Source organism: Vigna unguiculata, chromosome 3 (assembly GCF_004118075.2).
Source record: "Vigna unguiculata cultivar IT97K-499-35 chromosome 3, ASM411807v1, whole genome shotgun sequence".
Classification (NCBI taxonomy): domain Eukaryota; kingdom Viridiplantae; phylum Streptophyta; class Magnoliopsida; order Fabales; family Fabaceae; genus Vigna; species Vigna unguiculata.
The window spans coordinates 147,463-175,120 of NC_040281.1; the positions used below are offsets into that span (position 1 = coordinate 147,463).

Below are 27,658 nucleotides of genomic sequence, written 5' to 3' on the forward strand. Positions count from 1 at the left end.
ACATGAACAGTTTCAATTAAAACTCATTCAGGTATCAAATTAATTTTTGATGTCTTATATGTTCCTGAGATCACCCAGAATTTGTTAAGTGTTGCTCAATTGTTAGAGAAAGGTTATAAGGTCTCCTTTGAAAATAAAGCATGTGTGATCAAAAATACTAACAACACAGAGGTATTCAAAGTCCACATGAAAGACGAAAGATTTGCGCTGGATTTTATGAAGGAAGAATTTGATAAAAAGAAAGTGAGCATGAAAGAATGATCAAAATTAGAAGATAAATATCTTTGGAAGAAAGTAGATGTCCAAGTGAAGAAAATAGATGGAGGTTCACATTTTAATATTCACAAAAGGTCGAATGCCACTCCAATGAAATCCACACCGGACAAAGAAAAAGAAGATAATGCCAATATAAAGGATGATGCCAAATTGAAGAAAGATGTGATGCTATGGAAGAAGAAAAAAAACAAATATTGCAAGCACAAAAAGAGGAGAAAATCAAGCATCAAAAGATGGAGAATCAAATATGAAGAAATAAAATAAACAGATATTAAGCAAGGAGGAATGTTGAGAATATTACTTAATATCTTTTTTATTTAAATTAGTTTTTTAGAAAATATTTCAGTTTTAGAGATATGTGTCAGTTTTATAAATTTGTTATTATTTTAGATTAGGAATGAGATATTCTAAATATTTTATACTTGATATTTGTTATATTTTGCTTTATATATATAGAGTATATCAATAAAATACAAAAACATGTTCCTCCGTATAACATATCATATATATCTCTCATATATCTCATATCTCTCATATTTTCAAAAGCCCTAAAAATCCCAACAATAACTAATAAATTATTGTTAAAACACGAATAAATCTTTCACCACAATGCAAGTCATGATCATAGCTTAACAAGTGGGCACACTACAATTTGTTGCATGATATAATGAAAAATAATATTGTTCTTTAAAATTAATTTTATATTTAAATAAAATAAAAAATTACTTTTGGTCCTGCGGTTTCGGAAACGTATAATTTAAACCTCTATATAATTTAAATACGAATTTGATTATAATTTTTTTGGAATTAAATGATTTTGTTCAAGTGTTAATACTACAAACCAAATTAGCAGTAAGAAGAAATGTTTATGTTCAAACTACGTGAAAAATATAGTAGATTAAGTAAAAAAGTAATATAAATAATGTAAAGAAATGTTTTACTTAATCACAAGAAGAGCATGTGAAATGGGTCCTTAAAAATATCTATGTTGTTTATGAAATAAAATTTGATATTATAAGTAATAATAAAAAAGTATTAAAAGAATTATGGTAAGGAATATTTAATATTAGCGGTGTTGAAATAATTAAAAAAGAAAAAATAGTGGGAGGAGAGTGAGATAAGGACCAGCGCGTTTTGCTTGAGGTGCAAGGATTTTTGCAGCAGGAAGAAGCCTATATAAACGCTTCTCCTTTGACCTATTTTTATTTTTATTATTATTCTCCAAACAACACACAACGCAACTTCAACACCTTTGGCTTTCAGCACCCCAAACCCAACCAGGTTTCACTTTCTCTCAATACTCTTTTTTCTTTCTTTATTTATTTATTGTTGAACTTCTTTCACTTTTCGCATCTCAAATCCCTCGAACTTATTTTCATTTCCAGACTTTACTTCTGACTTAGACGTGTTAATTCATGGTTCATATTCGCATGCCTCTCTTTTACTTTTAGGGTTCATATTATTAGGGTTTCTCGTTTCTCATTTCTCATCAACATTTTTCTTCTCGATTACAATCCACCTTTCTATTTCCGTTCTCATGAACTCAATTTCCACGTGTCAGTTGGAGAGCTATCGATTAGAGTCACGCAGGATGAGCTCGCAAGAGCGAAGCCAGCGGTCTAGGGTTCCTCGTCAGGAATGGATTCGTCGAGGATCCACCGATCAGAGTCAGATTCAGATTCAGAATCAGAATCAGAATCAGAATGGTGCCGCCGCTGCCGCTGCCGCTGCTGCTGGTTCCTCCAATACAACAAATCGCCATAGGAGGAGCGGTCCTATTCCTAGTCACAATCACAATCCTAATCCCAATCCCAATCCCAATCCCAATCCGAAGAATAATGTGCAGAAGAGATTCAATTCTAGGGATTCTAATTTGCCCCAGTTGCTGCAAGAGATTCAGGAGAAGCTCGTGAAAGGTGCGGTTGAATGCATGATTTGCTGTGACATGGTGCGGAGGTCTGCGCCAATCTGGTCTTGCTCCAGTTGCTTCTCCATCTTTCACCTTAATTGTATAAAGAAGTGGGCGCGGGCTCCCACTTCTGTGGATGTGTCCGTGGACAAGAATCAGCGGTTCAATTGGCGGTGCCCTGGTTGTCAATCTGTGCAGCTCACATCATCCAAGGAGATTCGGTATGTTTGCTTCTGTGGGAAGAGGCCTGACCCCCCCTCCGATTTGTATCTTTTGCCACATTCCTGTGGAGAAGCATGTGCCAAACCCCTTGAAAGGGAGCTTGGGGGGATAAGGAGGTTCTTTGTCCTCATGTTTGTGTCTTGCAATGCCATCCCGGTCCTTGCCCTCCTTGCAAAGCATTTGCCCCTCCACGTCTGTGTCCTTGTGGGAAGAAAAATGTTACCACCCGTTGCTCTGACCGCCAGTCTGTTCTTACCTGTGGCCAGCGCTGTGAGAAGCTTCTTGAATGTGGGCGGCATCGGTGTGAACAAATCTGTCATCTGGGACCTTGTGATCCTTGTAGGATTCCTGTCAATGCCTCTTGCTTTTGCAGTAAAAGGACGGAGCTCATTCTTTGTGGGGACATGGCTCTGAAAGGTGAAATCAAAACCGAAGGTGGAGTTTTCTCTTGTGGTTCAACCTGTGGAAAGAAACTTGGTTGCGGTAATCATGTTTGTATTGACACTTGTCATCCCGGCAGCTGTGGGGAGTGTGGATTATTACCATCCCATATTAAGACATGCTGTTGTGGGAAAACTAGATTGAAGCAGGAACGGCAGAGTTGTTTAGATCCTATTCCTACCTGTTCACAAGTATGTGGGAAGACCCTTCCTTGCGGGATTCATCACTGTGAAGAGGCATGCCACGCTGGGGATTGTTCTCCTTGTTTGGTTCTAGTCTCCCAGAAGTGTCGATGTGGCTCTACTTCTCGAACTGTGGAGTGCTGTAAGACAAAAGCGGAGGCTGTGAAATTTACTTGTGAAAAGCCTTGTGGGCAGAAAAGGAATTGTGGAAGGCATAGATGCAGTGAACGGTGTTGTCCACTTTCTAATCCAAATAATATTCAAATTGCAGATTGGGATCCACACTTCTGTTCATTACCATGTGGAAAGAAGCTAAGGTGTGGGCAGCATGCATGTGAATCCCTATGCCACAGTGGTCATTGTCCACCTTGTCTTGAAACTATATTTACTGATTTGACATGTGCTTGTGGCAAGACTTCAATCCCTCCTCCATTGCCTTGTGGCACTCCTCCTCCCTCGTGTCAGCTTCCATGTTCTGTTCCTCAGCCTTGTTTACATCCAGCGTCTCACAGCTGCCATTTTGGGGATTGCCCTCCTTGTTCGGTGCCTGTAGCAAAAGAATGTATTGGTGGGCATGTAATTCTTCGGAACATACCTTGTGGTTCAAAGGATATTAGATGCAATAAACTATGTGGGAAGACCAGACAGTGCGGTTTACATGCATGTGGTAGAACATGTCACCTCCCACCTTGTGATAATCCATCTACAGTGCCGGGTAGCCGTGCCTCTTGTGGGCAAACATGTGGTGCTCCAAGAAGAGACTGCCGGCATACATGTACAGCTCCTTGTCACCCTTCAACTCCATGTCCAGACACGAGATGCGAATTCCCTGTCACAATTTCATGTTCTTGTGGCCGAATAACAGCGAATGTTCCTTGTGATGCTGGTGGAAGCTGTGCTAATTATAATGCCGATGCTGTACACGAAGCTTCCATTATTCAAAAGTTGCCTGTGTTGCTTCAACCTGTTGCTGCAAATGGAAAGAAAGTTCCCCTTGGACAAAGAAAACTGATGTGTAATGATGACTGTGCTAAGTTAGAGCGTAAACGGGTTCTTGCAGATGCCTTTGAGATAACGGCTCCAAATCTGGATTCTCTCCATTTTGGTGACAATCCTGTTGCTTCTGAATTGCTTACTGACATTTTGAGACGTGATCCTAAATGGGTTTTATCTGTTGAGGAGAGATGCAAGGTTTTGGTTCTTGGCAAGAACAGGGGAAATACACAAGGTCCAAAAATCCATATTTTCTCTCCTATGTTAAAGGACAAAAGAGATGCAGTAAGGGTCATTGCTGAAAGATGGAAGCTTGCTGTGTATGTAGCTGGTCGTGAGCCAAAGCGTTTTGTAGTTGTTCATGTTACCCCTAAATCAAGAGCTCCTGCTCGTGTGCTAGGGGTTAAGGGTACTACAACTGTTAATGCACCCCTTCCTCCTGCATTTGATCCTTTAGTAGATATGGATCCTCGGCTTGTTGTCTCTTTTCTAGACTTACCAAGGGAGGCAGATATCAGTGCACTGGTGTTGAGATTTGGTGGTGAGTGCGAACTTGTTTGGTTAAATGACAAAAATGCACTGGCTGTTTTTAATGATCCAGCCCGAGCTGCAACTGCAATGAGGAGGTTGGATCATGGTACTGTTTATCAGGGAGCCGTGGTAATGATTGTTCCGAATGTTGGGGCATCAGCAGCATCTTCAGCCACCAATGCTTGGGGAGGATCTGGGACAATGAAAGGAGGAGGATCACTGGCAGCATTGAAGGGTAATCCGTGGAAAAAAGATGTTCAAGAGCCAGGTTGGAAAGATTCCTGGGGTGATGAGGAGTGGGCTACTGCTTCTGCTAATGTGCATTTGCCTATTCAGAAGAAAGATTCCCTCATATCTACTTCAGTAAACCCTTGGAGTGTCTTAAATCAAGAATCTTCTTCAAGTTCATCTGCCGCAGCTGTTAAAGTTGATGTTTCCAGGGAACACTCAGAAAGTAGTGCTGTCACAAACTTGGAGCCTCATAATGGCGGTTCAAATCTAGGACAGCATGCAGGAAACTTGGATACTTTAGAAGATTCTGAGGTAGTAGATGATTGGGAGAAGGCTTGTGAATAGTGAAGAGAAGACAAGGAGTAAACCATTTTTTTAGTCTCAATTTTACATTTTTTGTTGAGAAGGAGGCAGATATTGTATCTCCTAGTCTCTTTTTTTTGTTTGGCATGAGGTGGACATCACCGTTCTTTTCGGGTTAATATTTTAATTTTCATAGTGGAAAAAAAATAGAGTGGTGATGTATCAAGCGATTGAAAAAAAAAAACCTTTGCTTTGATGCCCTGGATAGGTTGTAGTTCTTTTGTTGATCGGAAATTATTAATTCAACAGTAGCACATTCTCGTCTTATATATTTTTAGTAGTTGAGTACTGTAAATACTGACGAAGGAGTTGTTATCTTAGCAATTTTATTGGTTATTAAGATGCATTGATTATTCTATGGAAATTATGCATATATGAAAATTTGTAGATGTCTTAGTTGTCGTCGAGAGGAAACGAACTACAACTACTCCCTTCCTCTCACTAGCAGTTATTAAGTTTTCAAATCTCAAATATTGTTTGCCACACTGATTTTAACTTTATTCATCCATATTGTAATTTGGTCTCTTTTTTTACTATCGTCAATATTTTCACGGTTAGTGTTTTATTTCTCACTTTATTTGAATTCTTGCATCTGTCCATCTTTGACATCCAAATTTGAAGTCTAACATCATTACGTTTTGTCTTGGTTTTGGGTAACTCATAATGCTGGATGATTTTTATTATTTTTGAGGTATGACCCGAGTTCTAAATTAGTGAGTTTGGATGAATGGTTTGTGTTTTCTTGACTTCTTTGTCCAATATAGTTTTAGCTTCTTGTAAGTTTCTACTTGATTCTTCTTAATGTCCATTATAACCATAGATAAACTTAATTCCTAGCGTATTTGTCTTAATTTTTTACAAGTAGAACACAAAAATCTGAGAATTGAACGTGCAATATATCTCATTTATCTCATACTCATCTTTTTACAAAAATACAAATTATTTATGTGTTGATTAAAAAAAATAACCTAATATGATAACATGATCCAAATACAAAATCTAACTTAATAAAAATCATTGTTGGCTCACCACGAGTTTAATCCGAATTGACTTGCGAATTCTATCTCATTTTAACAACTCTAGTAACCACTATGAGTCTCTTGTTTTGGAGGAATCTACCACTCCTCTATCATTTTACAAGTTGTGAAGAAAAGTATCTCCCTCCCCTTTGTTGTAGTAAGTTCCTCCTCAGGGTTCAAAGACATTGTGTTTGATGCAAGACTCTTATTATTACGAAAAGATTAAACCGTTCGTACAAGAATACAAAATTACTTAACAAATTTCTTATTAAAATGTCAACAGGATGACACACCTCATAAAGATCTTTCATGCGTAGTTTCTTTCTCATTGTTCAATGTAAGAGGGAAATACGTGTGTATGGAAATAGTTGTCTTAGATTTGCTTTTACTAAAGTTCAAAGAATGATCATATCTGCACACAGAATTCATGATTATTCCTTCCGCAAAAGTAAGAAAAGATGTGAAAGATAAACGGAGAAAGATGTGATTCTACTGCGAATTATAATCACACATGTATCTCTATTTCATCCATTCTCAAACCTCATCACAAGTAAAGCAAGGAAGGAGGGTCTGCTTCGTCTCTTTCGATAAATTCTTCTTTAGCAGAGAAAAAAAAAAGCTACTTTAATTATTCTTTTTATCGAACAAAGAGTTTTACATAAAATAAAACCCTTTCATATTTGAGTCTATTTTTTATTTTATCAACTGTAATTCGCTGTCCTTGTTTATCTGTGTCAGCAAAAGCTGCTTTTTGTACACTTTGATTTCCTGAACTTTATTGTGACCAAACACACACACACACACACACATATATATATATATATATATATATATATATATATATATATATATATATATATATATATATAAAAGCCTTCTTTATGTTCCCAAAAATAAATGTGTTGGTGATTGTAGCATCCAAAGTTAAGGTTGGAGAATCTTTATACAACCTGGAGTGATTACAACTCTAAACTTAGGTTGAACACTGCATCATGTCATATATTTGAGTGTGAAGCTGGTTTTTAATTTTTGGGATTGGCCAAATCTGCATGAGCATTTGAGGGCAACCCAAAGATTTTACATGTTATCCAGCTACAAAGGTAACACGAATAATGAAATGACCTAATAATTGGTACTTCCTTTCCAACATGCAATGTGCTAAACTTGGTTGCAATGCTTTTCATTCTGTAAAATAAAAACAGGACCACAATTTTATTGATAAAACAAAAGCAGTAAGTGAAAACAAAATAAAAGCAGTAACTTGGTGAAATGGAACCACGGGCTCTAACGTTAAACACGATTGAGAACATCGCAACAGAGTCACAAAACACTTTTGTCATGTGATGCAATGATTAGGAGCCATCACCAATTGTCATTTTTTAAGCACAAGTTGCAGATTTTTGTTTAGTATTTTATTGCTTTGTCTCTTATAATAAGAAAAATCTCAAAATGTAGAGGCTGGCACCTTAGTTTAAAATGCAATCAAGATTTTGAGAAGATTAAGATGTGGCCCACACCTTAACTTGTGGCCGGTGCAGTTCTCATCGTTTTCCATCGATTTTCAATTAATCAAATGTCATTGCACTGTTTTCAGAAGCTAAAAAAGTTATCTGCTATTCAAGAATCCTATGTGCATTGCGAGTAACTTTAATCTTTACCCCGTAAAAGTTTTCAACCCTTATTCTTTCCTTTTACTCACGTTAGAGCATGGTTTATTAACAAAAATAACTCACTAACAGAAAAAAAAAATGAATTGAATTGTTTTCTCTTATGTTGGATTTGAATGTGTATAATATTAATAATAGATCGTACTTGCTGGTGTCTAATCGAATGAAGTCTCGATTTACATGTTCATTTGGTAGGAGTGATGTTATTGTTGAAACATGGTTGATTAAAAGGTTTGGTTACTAATGGAGGAGTCAAATTTTGGAAAAAGGACATGACAAGCCAAACAAGGCTTACAGTTACCGTTTCTGATCAATGGGCCCTCATTATCCCATCTGTGTCCTATCTAACTCCATGCTAATTACGCCACAGCCGACACCTAATAACTTCTAATTAACTTGGGTTTAAGCTTCAACAAATCACATAAACCAAATCAATGTCAGTTCACTAATTTTGCAGGTCACGTACGTTACAAGTGTTAACTAATAAATTACCGTACGTGGATGGAGTGGGAAAAGATGAACCACCATACATAGTTAATTAGAATGCTTTGTTAATAAGAGAGAGTTTTAGAAGAAATTAAGAAGGGTTAAAAAAAATGGTCTTTGTCGCGTGGCGTGGGGAGTAGAAAAACAGACATGACACAAAGACAGGGTTTGCTTTTCCAACCGGATAGCCTTAGGAACAGCTAAAATTAGTTTCTATCGGTGTATAATAAACATATACATAAAAATTTCAAGAAAGAATCTAAATTACATCTCATCTTTTCAAGAACAGACTTAAACTATTGAGAAATCACCCATCATCACTTTAATTATTTAATAATTTTGTTATGGAAGGTTCTGTTCTAAAATAATTACTTTTTTCTTCTAAAATATTTCTGTTTGAAACTTTTAGAATTTGTTTGATTAATACTCTTAACCTATAATAGTTATTATATGTTGTCCCATCGAAGAATAAGCACCGCCCGTTGAATTTGGCACTCACCAATGTGCCATTCCATGTAGATACATATGACACAACAGAAACTCTCTCACGGTTATTATTTATTTATAGTGAAAAAGAATCCTCGTTCTTTTTGGTTAAGGATGGTGTTAGCAGAGATAGAAGAAGACAAAAGTGGTGAAAAAACAAGACCAAATATTATTACTTACCATTAACAAGTACACCATGAAAACAACTCTCAAGAACCCATCTTATGTTGCCCACTTTCCCTCCACACACTTTTAAATTTATCCAACTCTCATCAATTACTTTTGGTTGATATTTTCTGAATAAACTTCTTCAAAATCACAATTACAAGAATTGTTTTTCCGTCATTAATGTACCCGTCAATTAGTGTTTGTTTTAGTAGGTGTTGGACTTGTGTATACGATGTAGGTAGATGGAAGTAAGAAGTAATTTGTATGAAGAGGTGAAAAAGCGCGTTAAATATGTTTCTTAGCTCATAATCAAACACGCTGGTTACAATAAGCGACGTGAAACTCCACCCACCATCCCACATACATTTCGCACTATTTTAATCAATTATTTGATTTTGAGCCAACACCACCTTACAAATCTAATTGAAAAAAAGAAAAAAAAAGTTATCTAAGAAACATAACACTTACCAAAGGTCCGTTGAATTATTCACTTTATTTTTCCAACATTTTTTGTATCCATGAAATGAGAATCTGGTTGTTGGGTGCTGTGGTGGTATGACATCATTCCTTTTAATAAATCCACCGCTTCACCAAACCGAGTATCAACGTATTTACTCAATTCTTTTTCGAATATTTTATTTCTTTAGTTATACCATTACCATAATACTAAATATATTTTAATTAACACCACACAAATTGAAATGCAATTACTTAAACATATTTTTTTCTTCATAAATCATTAAAACACTTAACGAATTTGTGATATTTTTAAGTTTCTATAAATAGGATAGGATAGTTCTGGATTTAATTGATTTAGTTAGTGGTGGTGACATAACTAATAATTAGTCATATAAATATAATTAAGAGAGTATTTATTGAAAGGCAAGTAAATACGTAGATATACATAGATACGGAGCTAGGGTTATGTGTGTGAAGGAACACACAGGCTGGAGGAGCATCCAAATCCAACTCAGAGGAGTAATATATTAATTGGGAGACTTAATTTAAAAAAGAGATATTATTTGGAAAGTGCAGCGGCACTCTGCTACCCCCAACTTCTTCTGCTTCTGTTTCTGCGTCTGTTTGGTTGGTCACTCTCTCACTACTCCTTCTCCCATTTCATACGTTCTAATTATATCCAAAATCCAAACAGACCACAGCCTCCTCCTCCTGCTGCTTCTGAGGTTGCCGCCACTCACCAATGCTGCCTCACAAGCACACTCTCGTGGTTGTGGCGGCCACGCTGGCGCTTCTGCTCGCGGCAGCAGATGCAGATCTGGCCGCCGAGCGAGCCGCATTGCTCGCTCTCCGCTCCGCCGTCGGCGGCAGAACCCTCTTCTGGAACGCCACCAGGGACAGCCCCTGCAACTGGGCCGGTGTCCAATGCGAGCGCGACCACGTCGTCGAGCTCCACCTCCCCGGCGTCGCTCTCTCCGGCCAAATCCCTGTCGGAATATTCGGCAATCTCACACAGCTGCGCACCCTAAGTCTCCGCTTCAACGCGTTGCGAGGTTCTCTGCCTTCAGATCTGGCGGCGTGCGTGAACCTGCGGAACCTGTACATTCAGCGGAACCTGCTGAGCGGCGCTATCCCCTCCTTTTTGTTCGAGTTACCGGACTTGGTTCGGTTGAACATGGGCTTCAACAACTTCTCAGGCCCATTTCCGACCGGCTTCAACAGCCTGACCCGGTTGAAGACTCTGTTTGTGGAAAACAACCAGCTCTCGGGCCCAATCCCCGACTTGAGCAAACTGAGCCTGGATCAGTTCAACGTCTCCAACAACCTCCTCAACGGCTCTGTCCCCGTCAAGCTTCAGACATTCCCTCAAGATTCCTTTCTTGGCAACTCCCTCTGCGGCCGCCCACTCTCTCTCTGCCCCGGAGATATCGCCGATCCTATCTCCGTCGACAACAACCCCAAGCCCAACAGCCACACCAAGCACAAGTTATCTGCCGGCGCCATTGCGGGGATTGTTGTCGGATCGGTCGTGTTTCTTCTGCTGCTCGTCTTCCTCTTCATCTTCCTGTGCCGGAGCAAGTCTGCTAAGAAGACCAGCGCCGTCGACATTGCTACTGTCAAACATCCTGAGGCCGACGCTCCGGTTCTTGCGGAGAAGGGGATTCCGGATGTCGAGAACGGCGGTCATGCCAACGGCAATTCTGCGGCGGCTGTGGCTGCGGTTGCGGCGGGGAACAAGGCGGAAGCGAACGGTGCTGGGGCAGCGAAGAAGTTGGTGTTTTTCGGGAATGCGGCTAGGGCGTTTGATTTGGAGGATTTGCTCAGGGCTTCGGCGGAGGTTTTGGGGAAAGGGACTTTCGGGACAGCGTACAAGGCGGTGCTGGAGGCAGGGCCGGTTGTGGCGGTGAAGAGGTTGAAGGATGTGACGATTTCTGAGAAGGAGTTCAAGGAGAAGATTGAAGCTGTGGGAGCAATGGATCACGAGAGTTTGGTTCCTCTCAGAGCTTTCTATTTCAGTAGGGATGAGAAGCTCCTTGTCTATGATTACATGCCCATGGGAAGCTTGTCTGCACTTTTACATGGTTAGTCAGCTTTTCCATTCCTTCTCTCTTTTCAGTATTTTCTGGGCTTGCTTTTCACTCACTTTCGCCCTTTTCCAGTTCTTGGACAATCATTACTGACTGCAATTGAGTTTCTTTTTTGGGCAATGCATCATGGCATGGCTAAGTTAGTGATTTTTCATTTCTCTGCATCTGCGGCAGCATGCTTTAGGAATTAGAATCTTAGATGCATTTCACATTCCCTCTTTCATGTATGTGATGGGGTTATTGAAGATGGAATTTCGTACTATATTATCTTTTAGGTCCCAATGGATCACATGAATGGTTGTTTGTCTGAATCGCCTCTCCATCTCCTGCTATTACTAGACTAGGCTTTAAGCAGATACTGATTTGAGTTCTAAGTACTTTTTTTTTTTTCTTTTTCAAGTTGAAAATTTTCACTGTTTATTTCAACAGTTTCCAAATCCCATAGGATTCGTTGGAACTGTATGAAATACGGCCAGAGGCCAAGGCTCATTCATTACTCATTAGTGTACCTACTGTGGTAAAGTACCATGGGTGGTGTTTCTGATCTCTATTTGATTACAGGAAACAAAGGGGCGGGTAGGACGCCACTGAATTGGGAAGTGAGATCAGGCATTGCGCTTGGAGCCGCCCGTGGCATTGAGTACCTGCATTCACGAGGGCCTAATGTTTCTCATGGGAATATAAAATCATCCAACATCCTCTTAACCAAATCATATGATGCCAGAGTGTCTGACTTTGGCCTTGCACACCTCGTTGGCCCCTCCTCTACCCCCAACCGGGTCGCCGGCTACCGTGCACCTGAGGTGACTGATCCTCGCAGGGTATCTCAGAAGGCAGACGTGTACAGTTTTGGTGTTTTACTCTTGGAACTTCTGACTGGGAAGGCACCTACTCATGCTCTCCTCAATGAGGAAGGAGTAGACCTTCCCAGATGGGTTCAATCTGTGGTAAGAGAAGAGTGGACTTCTGAGGTCTTTGATCTTGAGCTCCTTAGGTATCAGAACGTGGAAGAGGAGATGGTTCAGTTGTTGCAACTTGCAGTTGATTGTGCTGCACAATACCCTGACAAACGCCCTTCAATGTCTGAAGTGGTAAGGAGCATAGAAGAGTTGCGTAGGTCTAGCCTTAAAGAGGACCAGGATCAAATCCAACATGATTCCGTCAATGATATAGAATTGTAGAAGATGGTATCTTCTGCCCAAGTTTCCTCTCGACTTTGCCTTGTCACAGTCGGAGCCCATATTTTACCTGCTAAATCCTGTGCGTAAGTTTGGTTTTATTCTGTGTAGCTTGGGCCTCAAATTTCTTTGGCACCAAACTTTCGAATTTCTTCTCTTTTTTTTTTCTCCTCAAATCTCCATTCTGCCGCTCCTCCTTTTTCTTCTCAATTAATACATTGGGGGGAGTGGATATCTGTTCCATTAGTTATTGCTGTTGGATTCTGGTTGATTGTAATTATTACTTTTGCTTTAAACATGGCTTTTACGTTTGTTGAATCCTTGTGTCTGTTGAAAACTTGTAATACAGATGTTATAGCAGCTGTCGTTGGATGGTTGGTTGCGATGTCCCGTCGGTGGCGTGTGTCACCGCTTTTATTATTGCCAAAAAAGTTGGTTGTGAACGTGATCGCCACCTTGGTAAGGATGGGCGATTTATGCCACCAAACCAACTTTGATTAATTCATCCTCCATTTGCCAGTTGGTTTAACATTTATTTATATGCCCACATCACACACACACAGAAAAGAAAACACTATTATAGAATATCCCTACAGAAAGGATAAAACTAAAAGTGTTAGGTGATGTATAGATATAATTTGTCAAAACTAAACCGGTTTTTGCGAAATCCAACAAGATGTGATTGTTGTTTGCTGTGTTTAGTGTTTATGCCATAGGTGTGTTTAACCAGTCAAAACAATATTTTGACATGTTTCCAACAAAAGCATGAGTGGTTTTAATGCTTTCTTATATTTTCTTAATCTAGATTTTGAAATCTAAACATCAATTCATGGTCGGCAGTGATAGTGGCCAGTTGTGGTGAGTGGTATCTGATGAAAGTTGAAATGTGATTATAGTTGTAAATGTACTGTTATGAGTGATGGCCATATTTTGTTGGGTGTGGGACCATCTGGTGTTTTTTGTTAATACAACAAAATAATCAGAAAGTGATGTGAGAGACAAAAGTTATTACTATGCCTTTGTCTCTTGGTTATTGCTCTCTGTCCTATTCTGCATCTTTGTTCAAGGTTCACGACCGTTATACTATGTCTGCTGTAAAACTTTAACTGCATGTGAAATCCTGTGTCTATTAGGTTAACTATCTTTTCTTTTATCCCTAATGATTTTTACATTTTGCCTTTTCATTTTTGTTCCACATCAAATTTTTAGTTTTTATTTCGCCCCTTTTGTTAATTAGCAGAAAGTGAGTAGTTGGTTGAGTTAATGACAATGTCAATAATTGAGTTGAACCTATATGTGCATTCTTTTGTGTTGTTTAAAGGAAAAAAATAATAATCAGTTAATGTGATAGAAATAGTGTTATTATCCTCTGATTGAAAGAAGATGAAAAATCTTTGAAAAAATATATTACGTTGGTATATCTCGATTCTCTTTTTTTTGGGTTTTGTCATTACTTAAGTTATGTCAGAAAAAAAACAAATCAATTTGTTTACAAGAGACAAAATGAAAAAACGATTGATGATCGAATACAAAATGTTAAAATGCATTTCAAACCAATAAGAAAAATACAAGTGACAAGTTTTTTTAGTTGTTGGTGTGTTATTTATTTGTCCAATGTCAAATACTTTAATGATCAAAATAAAATTAGTACTTTTTATCAATAACAGACATGTTTTCTTTTCTTTTTTTATTGAAATCCATGTAAAAAATTCACAAATTTACTATACATGAAAAGTTATTTACATCTTTTAAGTGCGATGTATTTTCTGTCATTAATAAAATAAAGACTTTATTTTTTTTCTATAATGACAATGACACGATTTCTTAGTTTAGACTATCCAAATTATCTTTTTCACGGTACTTATCGCAAAGATAATAACATTTTGTTTATTTTCTCATACAAAATGTTTGAGTAACAATTTTTGTAACAGTTTATTTTATTATCGGATGGATACTATTATTTTAAGGACCACAAATGAAAACACTTACAATTAAAATACATTATTATTGGAAGTAAATGCTGTGATTCATGTTCTTTGCAATCTCTTTACAGCTATGATGGATCTAGAGCATATTTTCATGATAAAGTGGTAGGAAGACTTCTTCTACCTTAGTATGAATTTTTATTATTTCTGAAATATTTAAATGTAATCAATTTAAATTGTACTCATTTTAAGTTATTTTTATTTTCGATTATATTATTTAAATAATATAATTTAAATTTATTAAATTAAAATTTTCTCATTTACATAAAGTATTTTAATTACCACAAAATGTAAAAAATTACTTAAATATCAAATAATTATTAATAATTTAAAAATATTAATATTTTTTCAATTTTTGTTGACATTATTTTTTTATAAGTTCTTTAAAAAGGTTTCTAGTGAAATCGACAAACTTGTTCGTGATTGTATCGACTGATTGAAATCATTTTTATGGTGTTATTAGTCGAAATTCTTTTACCAAAGTTTTTATGACATTGACGAAAAAACTTAATTAATATTGACTTAAAGTTCTATCATTGAACATTACAAAAAATGTCAACAAATTAGTGACAAACAATAACATTAGTACATGTTAATGATTAAAAAAAACAAAGAGATGCCAATTGAAAATGTTTAAATGAATGAAAAATCATAATTTAAATAAAAAATTACTTATATTAACATCATTTAAAATTTCTAATTAATATTAATGAAAAAAATAACCATTACAACACTGTCTTGATCTTAGTAAAAAACAAAAACATTTCAACCAAAAATAAATTAAAGAGAAAACATGAACATAATTTCAAATTCTTATGATTTAATTCAATTAATTTTTTCAATTTCTAAAATTTTATTAAAAAAATTAAACAAATAACATATTTTATCATCAAAATATTTCAAATTCTTTATAAAAAAAATAAAAATATCTCTAAACCATAAGTAAAATTCCTTATCTCAGTATTTTGACAACAATATTGGACATTAATATGATTAAAAAAATGTAAATTATGGCAGAGAATCTATCCAAAATTTTATTTGAGAGATGTTGGTTGAAGCCAAAAATCAATGAAGGTATAAAAATCAATGACCACGATAGTGAAATCAGGATGTAATGGTTGAAGCAAAAAATCGAATGTATAAAAATCAATGACCACCAGTGATAATGAAATAGAGATGTAGTGGTTGAAGCCAAAAATCAATTAATGTATAAAAATTGAAATTTATATTTTAAAATAAATTATATATAAACGAAAAATATTCTCTTATAAAATATAACCAGTATTTTTCAAATATCACAAATTCAAAATAACGACCAAGTCTTACAAGTAATAACAAACTAAGTTTATTTTAACAATTGGTTTGTTTATTAATATTCTTTTTGGAGAAACCTTACCAATTATATTAAAAAGCTTAATTAAACATGAATAAATTGTGCTGCTTGTCAACTTTTTTTTTCATAACAATAATACGAAAAAGAATATTGAAGCCGAATTTATCTTAAAATAATTAAAAATAGAAAAGTAAATGTTACTTGTCAACTTTTTCCGAGATCTTTTTTTTTCTTTCAAATTAATGTAAATTGTGAGATTTTGTGTGCACTTCAAACTTAACCACGATTACAATAAAAATAAATAAAATACCATATTACTTGATCCTTAAACAAGAAATTTATTGTTACCATTGTCTTGCTCCTCAATTGTCTGAGATCGAAAACGCTGCAAGGATCTAAGGTTTCTCCTCTCTTTCATGTCCCACATCGCTTACCTCTTTCTGTTGATCTCTATTTTTTCTCTTCCGACCTCTTTATCTTGGAAATAATTTAAAGTTAAAGCTTTTAATGTTATGAGAAGAACTTACATGAAGTTACTTACTTGGTTATTGGCTGATACAATATTTTATGAGATGATTACCAACCCTAATTTTCATAGTTTAATAAATTTCTTTAAAGCTTCTTGAGAGATTAACAGAGAACATATGAAAAAGATACATGCTAGAGGCCAAACATAATATGGGATTCAGAAGCTCAAAAGCTAGACTAGTTTATTAAAAAAAAAAAAAAAACTTCCCTCCAGGTGTGATTGAAAAAACAAACTGTGGAACAGTATAGAAACCCAGAATAAAAACTCCTAAAATTTAAACTTTTACCGGTCCTTTGTCTGCTAACCTGTAAATTGAATAGTGATAATCAATTTCACGAATGATAACTGAATCAAGGGCCTGGAAAACATAATCAGAATAAGCACGGTATACAACAAATAATCTAACAATATACTCGGCAAATGCAAGTATCATACACTTCATATTTCAAAGGGCCTGAAGTTAGCAATAACTAACCTAGCCCTTTTCAATTTTGTTATCACATCTTGCATAGCATATACTGTCATCTTTTTCACCTGTTTCAAAACCAGTAATCAAGGAGAAAAGTTAAATAAATTTACACCACAAAGCTGTTGACATGACAATAGGTAAGTTGGATGTTGCATGCCAAGGCCTATGAAGATGATTATCAATGATTCAACCACGAAAACAACAGTTATGCTATAATAGACATAATTACACAGATAAATAATTAAATTCTAAATGAGAGAAAGTTTGGAAAATTAATCTTTTCTAGTTGTTAAAGTTTAGGGTTTTGGGTACTAGACCTTATCATTCTCCCCTTCTGGATAGTAAGTATAAAGACCTTCAAATGTGTCTCAAAATCTTCTAAATAGTTTCAAATGGGCAGCACACAGGATGCAATCTCAATGCTACCATCTTTTCTATAACCATATTGTTAGTTTTGAGAAGATAGACATGTCTAACTATTCCACTTGGGCTTTGAAACCGGTTTATGGTTGAGTGGGTTGGGATACACAAAATTTAAAGCCAAATCATTGGAGATGTCAATCAATTGATAAGGATTTTCAATTCGCGTTATGAAGCAGGTGTAAGGTTTCACAAAAATCATGTTAGACGCATATCTATGATCAACATTTACCTTGTAGATACTACTAATATAGCTCCTATATTTTCACATTTGAAACTTCAAATATAGGCATGAAAAAAACCGTTAAGAACCTCTACTCTGGAAGCCTCTCATGCCATCTCCAATACCCAAATCTTCAAACACTTAACCAACATACTCAAATTTGAAGCAAATAAATGGCAGAAACAAACCAATACAAATAGGTTGGCATACCTCCAATTTGTCCTCAGCACACCCATGATTTATTGGAAGTGTACGAAATTCCTCGGATAAACGGAAACACTCCCCAACATTTTCAGGAGAAACAAAATCCATTGCAACCTTATTACACGACTGCAAAAGGAAGTCATATATCATGGATTTACACAGAACATTTGAATATTACTTTCAATAAAACTTAGAAACCATAAAAAGTAAATTGGCAGATCGTGAGGAGACTAATTTATGAGAAACCACAAATTCCAACCTCGATGTTGTCATTGTATCAACTATCAAAAAATATAAATATAAATTACAACAAAATAAAGAAACCAAACCTTGATTCCTACAACGAAGATTAAACAAACTTACCATGTATGTTCACTTTACCTTCAGATTTCTAACTTGGTGAGGACAACCAGCTGGAATGAAAACAGCTTCTCCTAGCTTCTGAATAAATGTCCAGGGCTCAATTCCTACAAGAAAATACTTAACAGTAAATTTGTAGAGAACAATTCAAACCCCTACCCCAAATCCAAAAACTGTGCTACTAACCATACTCCTCCTTTAGCTTCCTCTTATGCTCCACAGTCAAATAGAAGGTCTGGTCATGGATGGGGTGAATAACCTTCATTACGAAAGAACATAAGCCGTTTAAGAAAAAATAAAATCTAATGAGTGAGTGAGGTACCCTCAGCAGATGATGCATTATCCATATACAATAGTAATTGTCTGCCAAATATTTCAAAATAACTACTCATAACTATCCTTCACCCAATCCGTAATGACATGTACTTAATGAAAATTTTATTACAGGAAAATGAGAGAAAGAGAGGAAGCCAACATTATAAGGGTGAAAACCTCCAATTATTACACATGTAACCACTAAATATATTTGGTAGGAACCGAGCTTTACTAATGACTCAGGCTGACAAATAATATCCACAACTAATTTACCTGCTTTAAAGGACGGCAATGGATATGCCTAAACTCTTTGAAATGCTTCCTCAGATACTCCTGCAATTTAGGTACATCCTGCCTCCGAAAGATATCCCACAGTGCACCTTCTGAACCATCCCCTGCGAACAACAAATCACTTTCTTGCTTCATATTTACTTTGTCAACATCCTGATCATCACTCACTAACTCCCTTTTGTCTTGCTGCAAGTGTTTTTCTTTCAAATTCTTAATGGCAGTAAGATGCTTCGCTTCCAATTTAACTTCAGCTATATGAGTCAACACATTCACCTAGCACAGACAAAAATATTAAAAGGGAAAAAAATACTTTAATTTCATCATTGATATGTATGAAATCTTTAGAACATACAGCAATAAATACAAAACAGACACATATTTTATCAGGAAAAGCAAGGCAAAAAAGAAAAGCTGAAGATAAATTACAGCTTTATATGTCAGATTCAAACACACCTTTTATCTCATGTTCTTCCAAATATAAAAATGTCTTCATTAACTATGGGTGGAGACAATGCACAGAACAGAAAAATCATGTGAATTGAAACAACAATCAGCTGATTCTGCTCTTAAGAAACCAAACAGAGAAATGAAATGCATTATCAAATACAACAATGAACAAACTATGCATCTTCAAACATGAAGCTCTATTGGAAAATAACACCCTAAAATCTTCAAACAATTTAGAATAAATCATAGAAAATAACAGATCAAGAAGGAGAAAAGACAATACAACATACTGCATCAGACAAATCACAATGGAGCTTAGTCACAGAATCACCACGTCCAAGCTCCTGAGGAAATCCATAAGCAATGTATGTCTTCGGCCCCAAGTCTGGCTTTAGACACTCTTCAGGCAATTTCACAGCTAGGTTAAGGCAACCACCAAATGGATCAGTGTATTCCTTGAATGGCAAGGAAGATATGAACTCGGCACAATGTCGAGGTAAGCGTTCCTCTAATAAATTAGAAGATGGCCAGTCTTTTAATTTCAATATGCGAGGCCAATCAAGCCAATCCACACGACCTTCTTTATACCCAGTAAAAAATTCGTGGATCTTAATTTTAACCTGGATTTAACCAACACGCAGAAATCAGAAGCAACAGAACAGACAAGTCAAGTAAAACCAGTAAAGAATTGCAGTTAGTAAAATAAAGCATACGCGACTTACTCTAGTCTGCTTACAAAAGAAAAATAATACAAGTTGAAAAGACCAAGAAAATTGAAATGCATTTTACACCAAAATATTGTAATTTTTAGGTACTTTGCGAAATATTTCTCGAACACTCAGCACAGAGAAGTTCGTGGAAGTCAGCAATTGAAAACATTAAAAGCACAGAATTTCAGGAAATTTAAAATAAATTTGCTACAACTAAACTATTCTTTATTGGACATTTGAAGCATAGTGGTTCCAGATAATATAAGTACCAATATTAAGGAATTTAAACATAAACTTCATGAGAGTGAATAATGAACTTTGAGCAAAAATCACTCTGGTTAACAAATTTAAGATTAAAAAAGTAAACAAACCTCGCAAAAATCTAAGCAATCAATTGCCTTCACATCCAAATGTTGTGCATGGCTGCTCTTGGCTATGTGACACAATGCACGACACATGACAGATGGTTCCCAGCTTAAACCAGATGTACTATCAATCACATGGCTAACAATAACAGGCTCTCCATTTTTCCAATGCCACCGAAAATGCTCTAAATCCTCATCCTGGGGTTGTACAGCCCTAGGACAGTACAAATAGTTGTCACTAGAATTTGCACGTGATGCAGCCTTCCTCATACCATGATATCTAACATTTGTGTTTCTTGAACACGTACAGAAATTGCCAAGTGTTCCAAGTTTGTGTCTTAGTGCTAGTTCATTTGCTTTACACAATAAATCATAAATAAAATTTTGACCTAACACGCTCCTCAGTTCTAGAAAACCATGGTTACTTTCATCACTAACTTTTGGACATGGAATGCTACCATTACTTTCGGCATGCCATCCAAATCTTGACCATTCACGAACTACAGGTTTAGCAACATCGTTTGATTGAGTTTGGTTTACCCTTCTATTTACTACTTCTTCACCATGCAAGTAACCGCGACCTTTATGGGAAAAATCAAACATAATTGGCTCTGCACCACCTAAAAGCTGCCCATTACGAAGCTCACGACAACAGATGAGACAAAGATCGAAAGAGCACAGTGTACAACTTCTGTGGTAATCAAATATTGACGTTTTACAATTATCACTGCAATAGAGATTTAAGATAACAAATAAAGATACAAGATTAACGGGGAATAAACAATAAAATATGAGAAATGTACTAACCAATATACTCGCTCGTCCTTATAATAACCTGCCTCTTTTATTCTAAGCTCAGAGATTGAGATACCTGTAGTTCATAACCATATAGCAAATTATACAATGCAAACATATGGAACTTTTTACTAAGCTCTAATTGGAGCATGAGAAGAGAGGCAAACTTAAGTTACGCTGCTACAGTGCATACAATAAAAATAGTTCAAATTAAGTGATCCAAGGTCGAGAGAGAATTATTTCTAAATAAAGACCCAAGACCAGGAAACATTCACAAAACAAACTACATTAAAAGGGGAGCAAACCAATAACAAATGGATTTTAACTTACAACAATCAGCTAGATCAAGGTTAAAGCTAATCAATTATGATAAAGTAAGATAATTCTTTCGCCTTTGCATGTCGGAATTTATTGCAAAGAGATATGTGGCTTCATGGCATTCAAAACAATGGTTTAGTTGTGAGTAGCATAACGTAGCATAATCTGTAGGAACAAGCATGCGTCAACCAAATCTTGATTCAAATATTAGTAACCTAAATCAACACTTCTAATAAAAAAAAATACCTTGTATCTTAGCTTCTGTTTCATTCTCAATCATTTGTTCTTCATTCAACAATCTTAAATGTGGAAGAAGTGTTTGCAGCAAATACACAGAGAATTCAACATGCTCATCTTCTTTGGTTTTAGCTTTTTGCTTCATTTCCTGCCAAAAGTGAAATGGTAATATTTTAAATGCTGAACCGAGAAAATCGCAAGCAAACCTTATCCTGAAAGGGGGAGACGTAACTTTAATAAGTATATCGGATCTCAAGCATGCTACGCAATTGCAATTTCCTCGGCACACGGGACATGACTCAAAAATGTCATCCTCTTTCAAATGAGGATACCTAATGACACAGAAAATAATTCGAGGATTAACAGTTGGTCAAGTTATCACCATTCAAAACCAAAACTTAAATATTGCAATAACTTTTCCAGGAATTGATATGAGAATTGTTTCTATCAGTTAAGAATTTTTCTCCCTAACATAAGAAATGGTTACAAATTAAAACAGAGCACATAATTTGTAGAAATTCTCCATAGAAAGTATTAGTGCGTAAGCAACTGAGCATTTCATTCATGCATGGGCTTTCCGTTGTAATTCTTTCCAGTAATCTGTTTAATTAATCTCTTACATTATAAAGAATATTTCATGTCAGTAGCACTGACTTGGTAGCTGGCAAGACATAAACCTCGTGTAGATCTTATCTAACCAAACAAGGCATATTAACCAATATCATAACATTACAATTGATACAGAAAGAACAAATAAATATGCACGAGAGACAAAGTTATACCAATTTCGTATGCAGGGTGCGCAATATCTTCTCATAGTACAGTTTTGGCACCTCACAGTCTTCCCTCTACCCTTTATCTGACATTGATGACAAAATAAGAATCGTTCTCTAATCAACTGTTCTTCAATTAACTGCTATTATGAGCTAAATTAAATGGGAAAGTCAAACTCAAATGAGCATAAATATTTTTTTATTGAGTAATAAATAATGTCACCTTGCTGTTGTTGGTGTGCAAGTTTGGACTCATCATTTCTATATCTATTTTTTTTATCTTTGGTCTCCTGCTGCAATAATTATCATTTGGGTCACCTTCATCATTGTCAACGATTCGAACACCTTCATTGTGTACCTTAGTATCTTCTGCCTCTATTTTCTGTTTTCTCCTTCTTCGACGGTATTTTATCAAATACCGGTCCTTCACTTCTTCAGTTTTTCTGTCAGCAATAGAAGAATCCATGGGAACTAGAGGGTACCAAGTTTTGACCAATGTGAAGCATAACAAATGAGGGATAAAAGTTGAACAAAAGCCAATTGTGAACCCTAAGCTGTGACTGCCTGCATTGTCACACATAGGAAAAGATCATGATCTTATGGGAGAGATGATAAGGAGAGTTTTCACATTTAAGCAACTATTTGTTGAAAAAATAATTACAATTACAATGGATATAGATATTTAGTGTAATGATGATTTGTTAGAAATAGTGGAAATTCCACTTTGATGAGTACAAAAAGAGCAGAAGATACGTGAAAATGATGCCTGCAAAACAGGAGTAGGTAACAGGTGAAGCAATTGAGTGTGGCAGGAAATTGTGAATAGGTCATTCAAAAGTGAGGGTTTTTCAATGGAAAATTTGGATTTTTTAACTCTGTTTTTTATCTTTTTAGATACTCTATCCATCAAATCAATTCATTTATAAAGCTTTTATATTGCACGTGAAAAATCGAGAGCAATTGATTAATTAAAATTTATATTTATTCTTTACAACTTGATATTATTTGGTATCACGATTCAAGTTAATATTTTAAAAAAATTAATTTACTTTTTTCTATATGATTTAAATTGATGATTATAATATTTAAAACAAGTATTTCATCTTTTAAATTTGTCGTCAACATTCATTTTGAATGATGTAAACAAATTATTCCATAAAAATAGAGAAGTGCAATGGTGGAATTTATACAAAACAAGCATACACATTTGTATATTTTGGTGTATTCGAATGGACTTTTAATTGAGTGAAATTTTTAAGTATTATGTTATTCCGATTACAAATTGAAGTTTCAAAGATTACAAAACAAATATAAAAAAAATTACAAAGACTACAAAACATATTGTACCATTATCTTTTATATTACTTATAAGAATGTATAAAGATTATAGAATAATATAAAATAAAAAAAGATATAATAAGAACATTATATAAAAGAAATATAAAATAATTATATACACACTTTTTTTTTCAAAAACTAAGTGTTAAAAGTTTTGATTCAGAAAAATATAGTATTTCTTATTGTAAAAAAAATGAATAAATAATATTTCTCTCTTCTCCCCTAATAGAAAATATTCGAAAAATAATTAGCTTGAGTCTTCACGTATGTAATTAGGTTGTTTTATAAGTGTCGTTCTCTGCTAAATTTCAACAGAATAAACTCAATCGATAATGAGTTAGGATCGAAGAGACTCATTCATACCTAGCAAATAAATATTGTTGTCAATTTATGTTAATGATTTTTAAATATTTATAGTATATTTATTTTAAATAAATAATACATTTAAATAAATTTTAATTTTCAAAACATTCATTACACATTAGTTTTATTTTTTAAAGAATTTAGCATCTATAAAAATTACTTTAAAAGACATATTTGTGGGATCTAAATTGTAATTGGGTCATCCTAAATTCTAAGAGATTTTTCCTTTCAAAATAACAGGATGTAATACCTATTTAAAACATAAATGTATATATCATACAAAAGATAAATATTAAAATTATGGTTGCTAAATTTTCTTGTTCGTATATAATGATCAATAATACGTTCCTTTATTTAATTTTTATACATCCACTGTATTTTTTTATTAAAATCACCCTTGCCAGTATTATCATAAAATATCATTATCTATTATGTTACCTCACAACCACTTTTTCAATACCCTAAGTAACCCCATGTCTTCTCTTCGATGTAATTTTTCTAACTCTCTATTTGAGTTCCTCCCATTTATGAAAGACAAATCCTCCCAAACATACACTAAAAAATATTAGTGGAAAAAATCTACATCTCACGTCAAGTAAAATAAAACCAAGATAATGCACATAAGCATGAACAACTTATAACCAAATACACAGGAGTGACTAGAGGTGAGAACATAGACAAGATTTACATAGTTAAATAGGCTAGCTTCTGACCTAACAAAAAGTTACCAATTCTGCTACAAACCAACCTATTTCTCCATTTAAACATCAATATAAACACACACATGGTTATCAAACCTGTGTTACCAAACTTTAGAGTCTTTATGACAACTCCAAACATGTCAACATTCATTTTTTCTTATAGGTGGATCATCATCATCACCATTCTCATCTGCTTCATCATCCACCATTTCTTGTGTTTTCCTTCTTTTTGATTTTATTTGATTTATCATGAATTCAATTCCTTCTTTCAACGTAGCTCTCCTTCCTTTTTCTTTGTTCCATATTTCTCTTACAATGAACCTCCCACTCGAATTGTATTCATTCATTTCCATCAGAGCTGCCACCACTGCTTTATATGCTCTAAATCCCAATTCCACTTTCAATCTTTTTAGCCTTCCATCTTCTTCATCCAAAACTTCCTGAAACAACCAAGGTAATACTCATCATATTCATTATCTGGGTTAAGGGAATGTGTCAGATGTAAATGTGAAAAGAAGTTGTTTGCACCTTTGATTTTCCCTCAATTGTTATTATTTGGAATGGATACCAATGAGGGTCCTCCACATTCTTCTGCCATAACGAACACATTTTCAAAGCTGTATGCTCTGCTTCTTCTTTACTCATATTGTTCTTTGCTCTGAAAGTTCTAATGAAAGGCTCAGTGTCTATCTCACCCACTCTTTTCACACAAATATTGTCATAAAGACATGATATCTCCGTTATTTCCTGCAATTCAACCACATTGATTTCACAGTAGTATAATGAAACAGACCAGAAACAATTGTGCAACCGTTCATATAATCAAAGAAAGAAAATTCAAGTTAATATAAAAACCTCACCACCATTAATTTCTTGCGAGCTTTCTCAAGCTCATCACTAATCTCACGCTCTTTGATGATTAGAGCTTGATTCAGATCCTTGGAGTTTACTAGTTCCTCTTCCAACTCAGCCACTTTTGCTTTCAATTCTTTATATTCATCCTGTTGATACCATTACTAATATATTATTCTGTAGATCAAACTACACTACAGTTTAAACTCACCATTAAAATGTATCAAAACAACTTCATGGTTCTACCTCATACTGGTAAAAAGAACAAACAAGCTTCCATTGAATTTAACAGAAATCCAAAAGCCTCTGATTGCAACTAACCTCATCTAGGGTTTCGCTTTTTTTTCGTTTCCCCATGATCCGGTCATTTTCCTCAGTAAGTTTCCTTATGATCCGCGAATTCTCCTCAACAAGTTTCATCGTCATCCTCCTATTATCCTCAGTAAGTTTCTCCTGCAGCTTATCATTCAACGCCTTACTCTCTGCCAATTCCTTTGCCATCATTTCATTATCTTTCTTCATACGTTTCAGTTCACCACTCATGTTAGAGTTCATATCTTTCATCTGTTCTAATTCTGAAAATTTTCAAGTTGTGTTTTAGCTTTTAAGGTCCAAAACACAAGAATCATGGAAGGCTGTATTTCGATGACATAGTACAAGAAACTAAATTTAATACTAACTATAACCACTACTCAACAACAAGGAAAATAGACATACCTTTCTGACATTCCTTATCCATTAAAGTTTCCCTCTTGACCATTTTCAAAGCCATTTTTAAGCTTTCCTTGAGATCTCTCTTACAGTCAGCTTTCAGAACATTTGTATCCTCCATATCGATAATTTTCTGTCTCTGGCTGTCAATCACCTCCTTCATGTTCACAAAATTTATTCTTTGCTTGCTCGTGGTAGACCCTTCACATTCATTGTTCGCCATCTGCAAAACCATACAAATCAAAAGCATGAAAATGCTTGGGAAAGTCATGAACTTCCAAGCAACATCAAGTTTCTCTTTTTTTTCCTAAAGTTCATCTCTCTCTTCCACTCTTCCAAACTCCCGCTAAAATAGCTAAAAGGCAAGAAGAAATAAAGACATAAACATGAAGGGAAGCATTGAAAGAGAGAACAGAGAAAGGGAAGTAAAGGAGCAAGGAGGATACATGAGAGAGGAGAATATTGCACTGTGTTTGAAGAGCTAGATATGGCTAAAACTGAGAAACAGATACTTTATTTATTGGCAAAGAAAATGGCACTGATCAGATTTCTCAGTCACATCCATTAAATTGAGCTCAGAGACTTTTTATATTCTTTAAATTTACATATTAAAAATAGTATTTACTATTTAGATACTACATTAATAACATCTTTTATATGTACATCATACAATATAATAAATAAATATAGTTTAAAACTGAAAATAAATATCACTTCAAATACACTATAAGTTTTAACAGAGGCAAGGGACGATACATAGGTCACTTCATTATTTCAGAGTTCAACCTTTTGTCTTCTCATTTTCCTAAAACTCTTCTCTATGTCTGATTATACCTTCAAAATGAAACTTTTTTTCCTGAAAAACCCTTGTTAGCATCTAACTTTTTATCTGCCACATTTCAAATCAATAATGTCAAAAAGACAAATAAGCAACCACCTTGAGTGTTTATAAGAGCTCGTTATGACCAAAAGATAAACTTTCCTCTTGATACTAGTGTTTGTTTCTATAAGTTGTTAATTTCCATTGATTACGAAGATGAATTTGCAAAATATTAGTATTGTACGGATTAAATTTTTAATGACTCAATTTATATTTATTTTAAATTCATATAATTGAATTAGATTTTTGATTTAAATTTACTTTTTTAGAAAAAGTAGATTGACTTTTTTTTAAATTTAAATCTAAATATTTGGAAGTTTAAATCCAGATCCAAATATTTA

The 27,658-nt window shown here is 35.0% G+C and overlaps 4 protein-coding genes across 5 annotated transcripts; 2 read left to right on the plus strand and 2 right to left on the minus strand.

The window, feature by feature from the left end:
* Nucleotides 1–1,431: 1,431 nt before the first annotated feature.
* On the plus strand, nt 1,432–5,494 carry LOC114176453 (NF-X1-type zinc finger protein NFXL1). Its single transcript, XM_028061499.1, is given in 3 exon segments — nt 1,432–1,557; nt 1,838–2,507; nt 2,510–5,494. Coding segments are annotated over 2 exon segments (3,261 nt in total). The 5' UTR covers nt 1,432–1,557; nt 1,838–1,867; the 3' UTR covers nt 5,131–5,494.
* Nucleotides 5,495–10,010: 4,516 nt separating this feature from the next.
* LOC114177760 (probable inactive receptor kinase At1g48480) lies at nt 10,011–13,042 on the plus strand. The gene is made up of 2 exons (XM_028063270.1): nt 10,011–11,514; nt 12,082–13,042. Exons 1-2 carry the CDS (start codon nt 10,176–10,178, stop codon nt 12,699–12,701), a joined length of 1,959 nt encoding a protein of 652 aa, XP_027919071.1. The 5' UTR covers nt 10,011–10,175; the 3' UTR covers nt 12,702–13,042.
* Nucleotides 13,043–16,366: 3,324 nt separating this feature from the next.
* LOC114177024 (lysine-specific demethylase JMJ25-like) lies at nt 16,367–23,272 on the minus strand. The gene is made up of 14 exons (XM_028062249.1): nt 23,226–23,272; nt 22,696–23,036; nt 22,482–22,612; nt 21,932–22,031; nt 21,709–21,847; nt 21,157–21,220; nt 20,356–21,076; nt 19,565–19,894; nt 18,810–19,100; nt 18,408–18,480; nt 18,243–18,328; nt 17,868–17,987; nt 17,021–17,079; nt 16,367–16,903 (listed from the first exon to the last, which is right to left on the minus strand). Exons 2-14 carry the CDS (start codon nt 22,936–22,938, stop codon nt 16,846–16,848), a joined length of 2,415 nt encoding a protein of 804 aa, XP_027918050.1. The 5' UTR covers nt 22,939–23,036; nt 23,226–23,272; the 3' UTR covers nt 16,367–16,845.
* A 1,502-nt stretch (nt 23,273–24,774) lies between these two features.
* On the minus strand, nt 24,775–26,985 carry LOC114179522 (factor of DNA methylation 5-like). 2 transcript variants are annotated; one of them, XM_028065890.1, is made up of 6 exons: nt 26,884–26,985; nt 26,444–26,660; nt 26,048–26,301; nt 25,735–25,875; nt 25,403–25,621; nt 24,775–25,314 (listed from the first exon to the last, which is right to left on the minus strand). In XM_028065890.1, exons 2-6 carry the CDS (start codon nt 26,658–26,660, stop codon nt 25,015–25,017), a joined length of 1,131 nt encoding a protein of 376 aa, XP_027921691.1. In that variant the 5' UTR covers nt 26,884–26,985; the 3' UTR covers nt 24,775–25,014. The 2 variants fall into 2 exon arrangements, with proteins under 2 accessions (XP_027921691.1, XP_027921690.1); XM_028065889.1 differs by lacking the exon at nt 26,884–26,985 and having other exon boundaries at nt 26,444–26,874.
* Nucleotides 26,986–27,658: the final 673 nt, after the last annotated feature.

Bases quoted from the DNA above. Each gene is read 5' to 3' on its own strand.
- LOC114177760 (XM_028063270.1), top strand. From the start codon at position 10,176: ATGCTGCCTCACAAGCACACTCTCGTGGTTGTGGCGGCCACGCTGGCG. The intron at 11,515-12,081 runs GTTAGTCAGCTT...ATTTGATTACAG, and splicing joins CTTGTCTGCACTTTTACATG to GAAACAAAGGGGCGGGTAGG.
- LOC114177024 (XM_028062249.1), bottom strand. From the start codon at position 22,938: ATGGATTCTTCTATTGCTGACAGAAAAACTGAAGAAGTGAAGGACCGG. The intron at 22,032-22,481 runs GTATAACTTTGT...CTGTGTCATTAG, and splicing joins GCACCCTGCATACGAAATTG to GTATCCTCATTTGAAAGAGG. The intron at 21,848-21,931 runs GTTACGTCTCCC...CACTTTTGGCAG, and splicing joins GATCCGATATACTTATTAAA to GAAATGAAGCAAAAAGCTAA.
- LOC114179522 (XM_028065889.1), bottom strand. From the start codon at position 26,708: ATGACTTTCCCAAGCATTTTCATGCTTTTGATTTGTATGGTTTTGCAG. The intron at 25,876-26,047 runs GTTAGTTGCAAT...TGGTATCAACAG, and splicing joins AAAGCGAAACCCTAGATGAG to GATGAATATAAAGAATTGAA. The intron at 25,315-25,402 runs GTGCAAACAACT...TGGTTGTTTCAG, and splicing joins CAATTGAGGGAAAATCAAAG to GAAGTTTTGGATGAAGAAGA.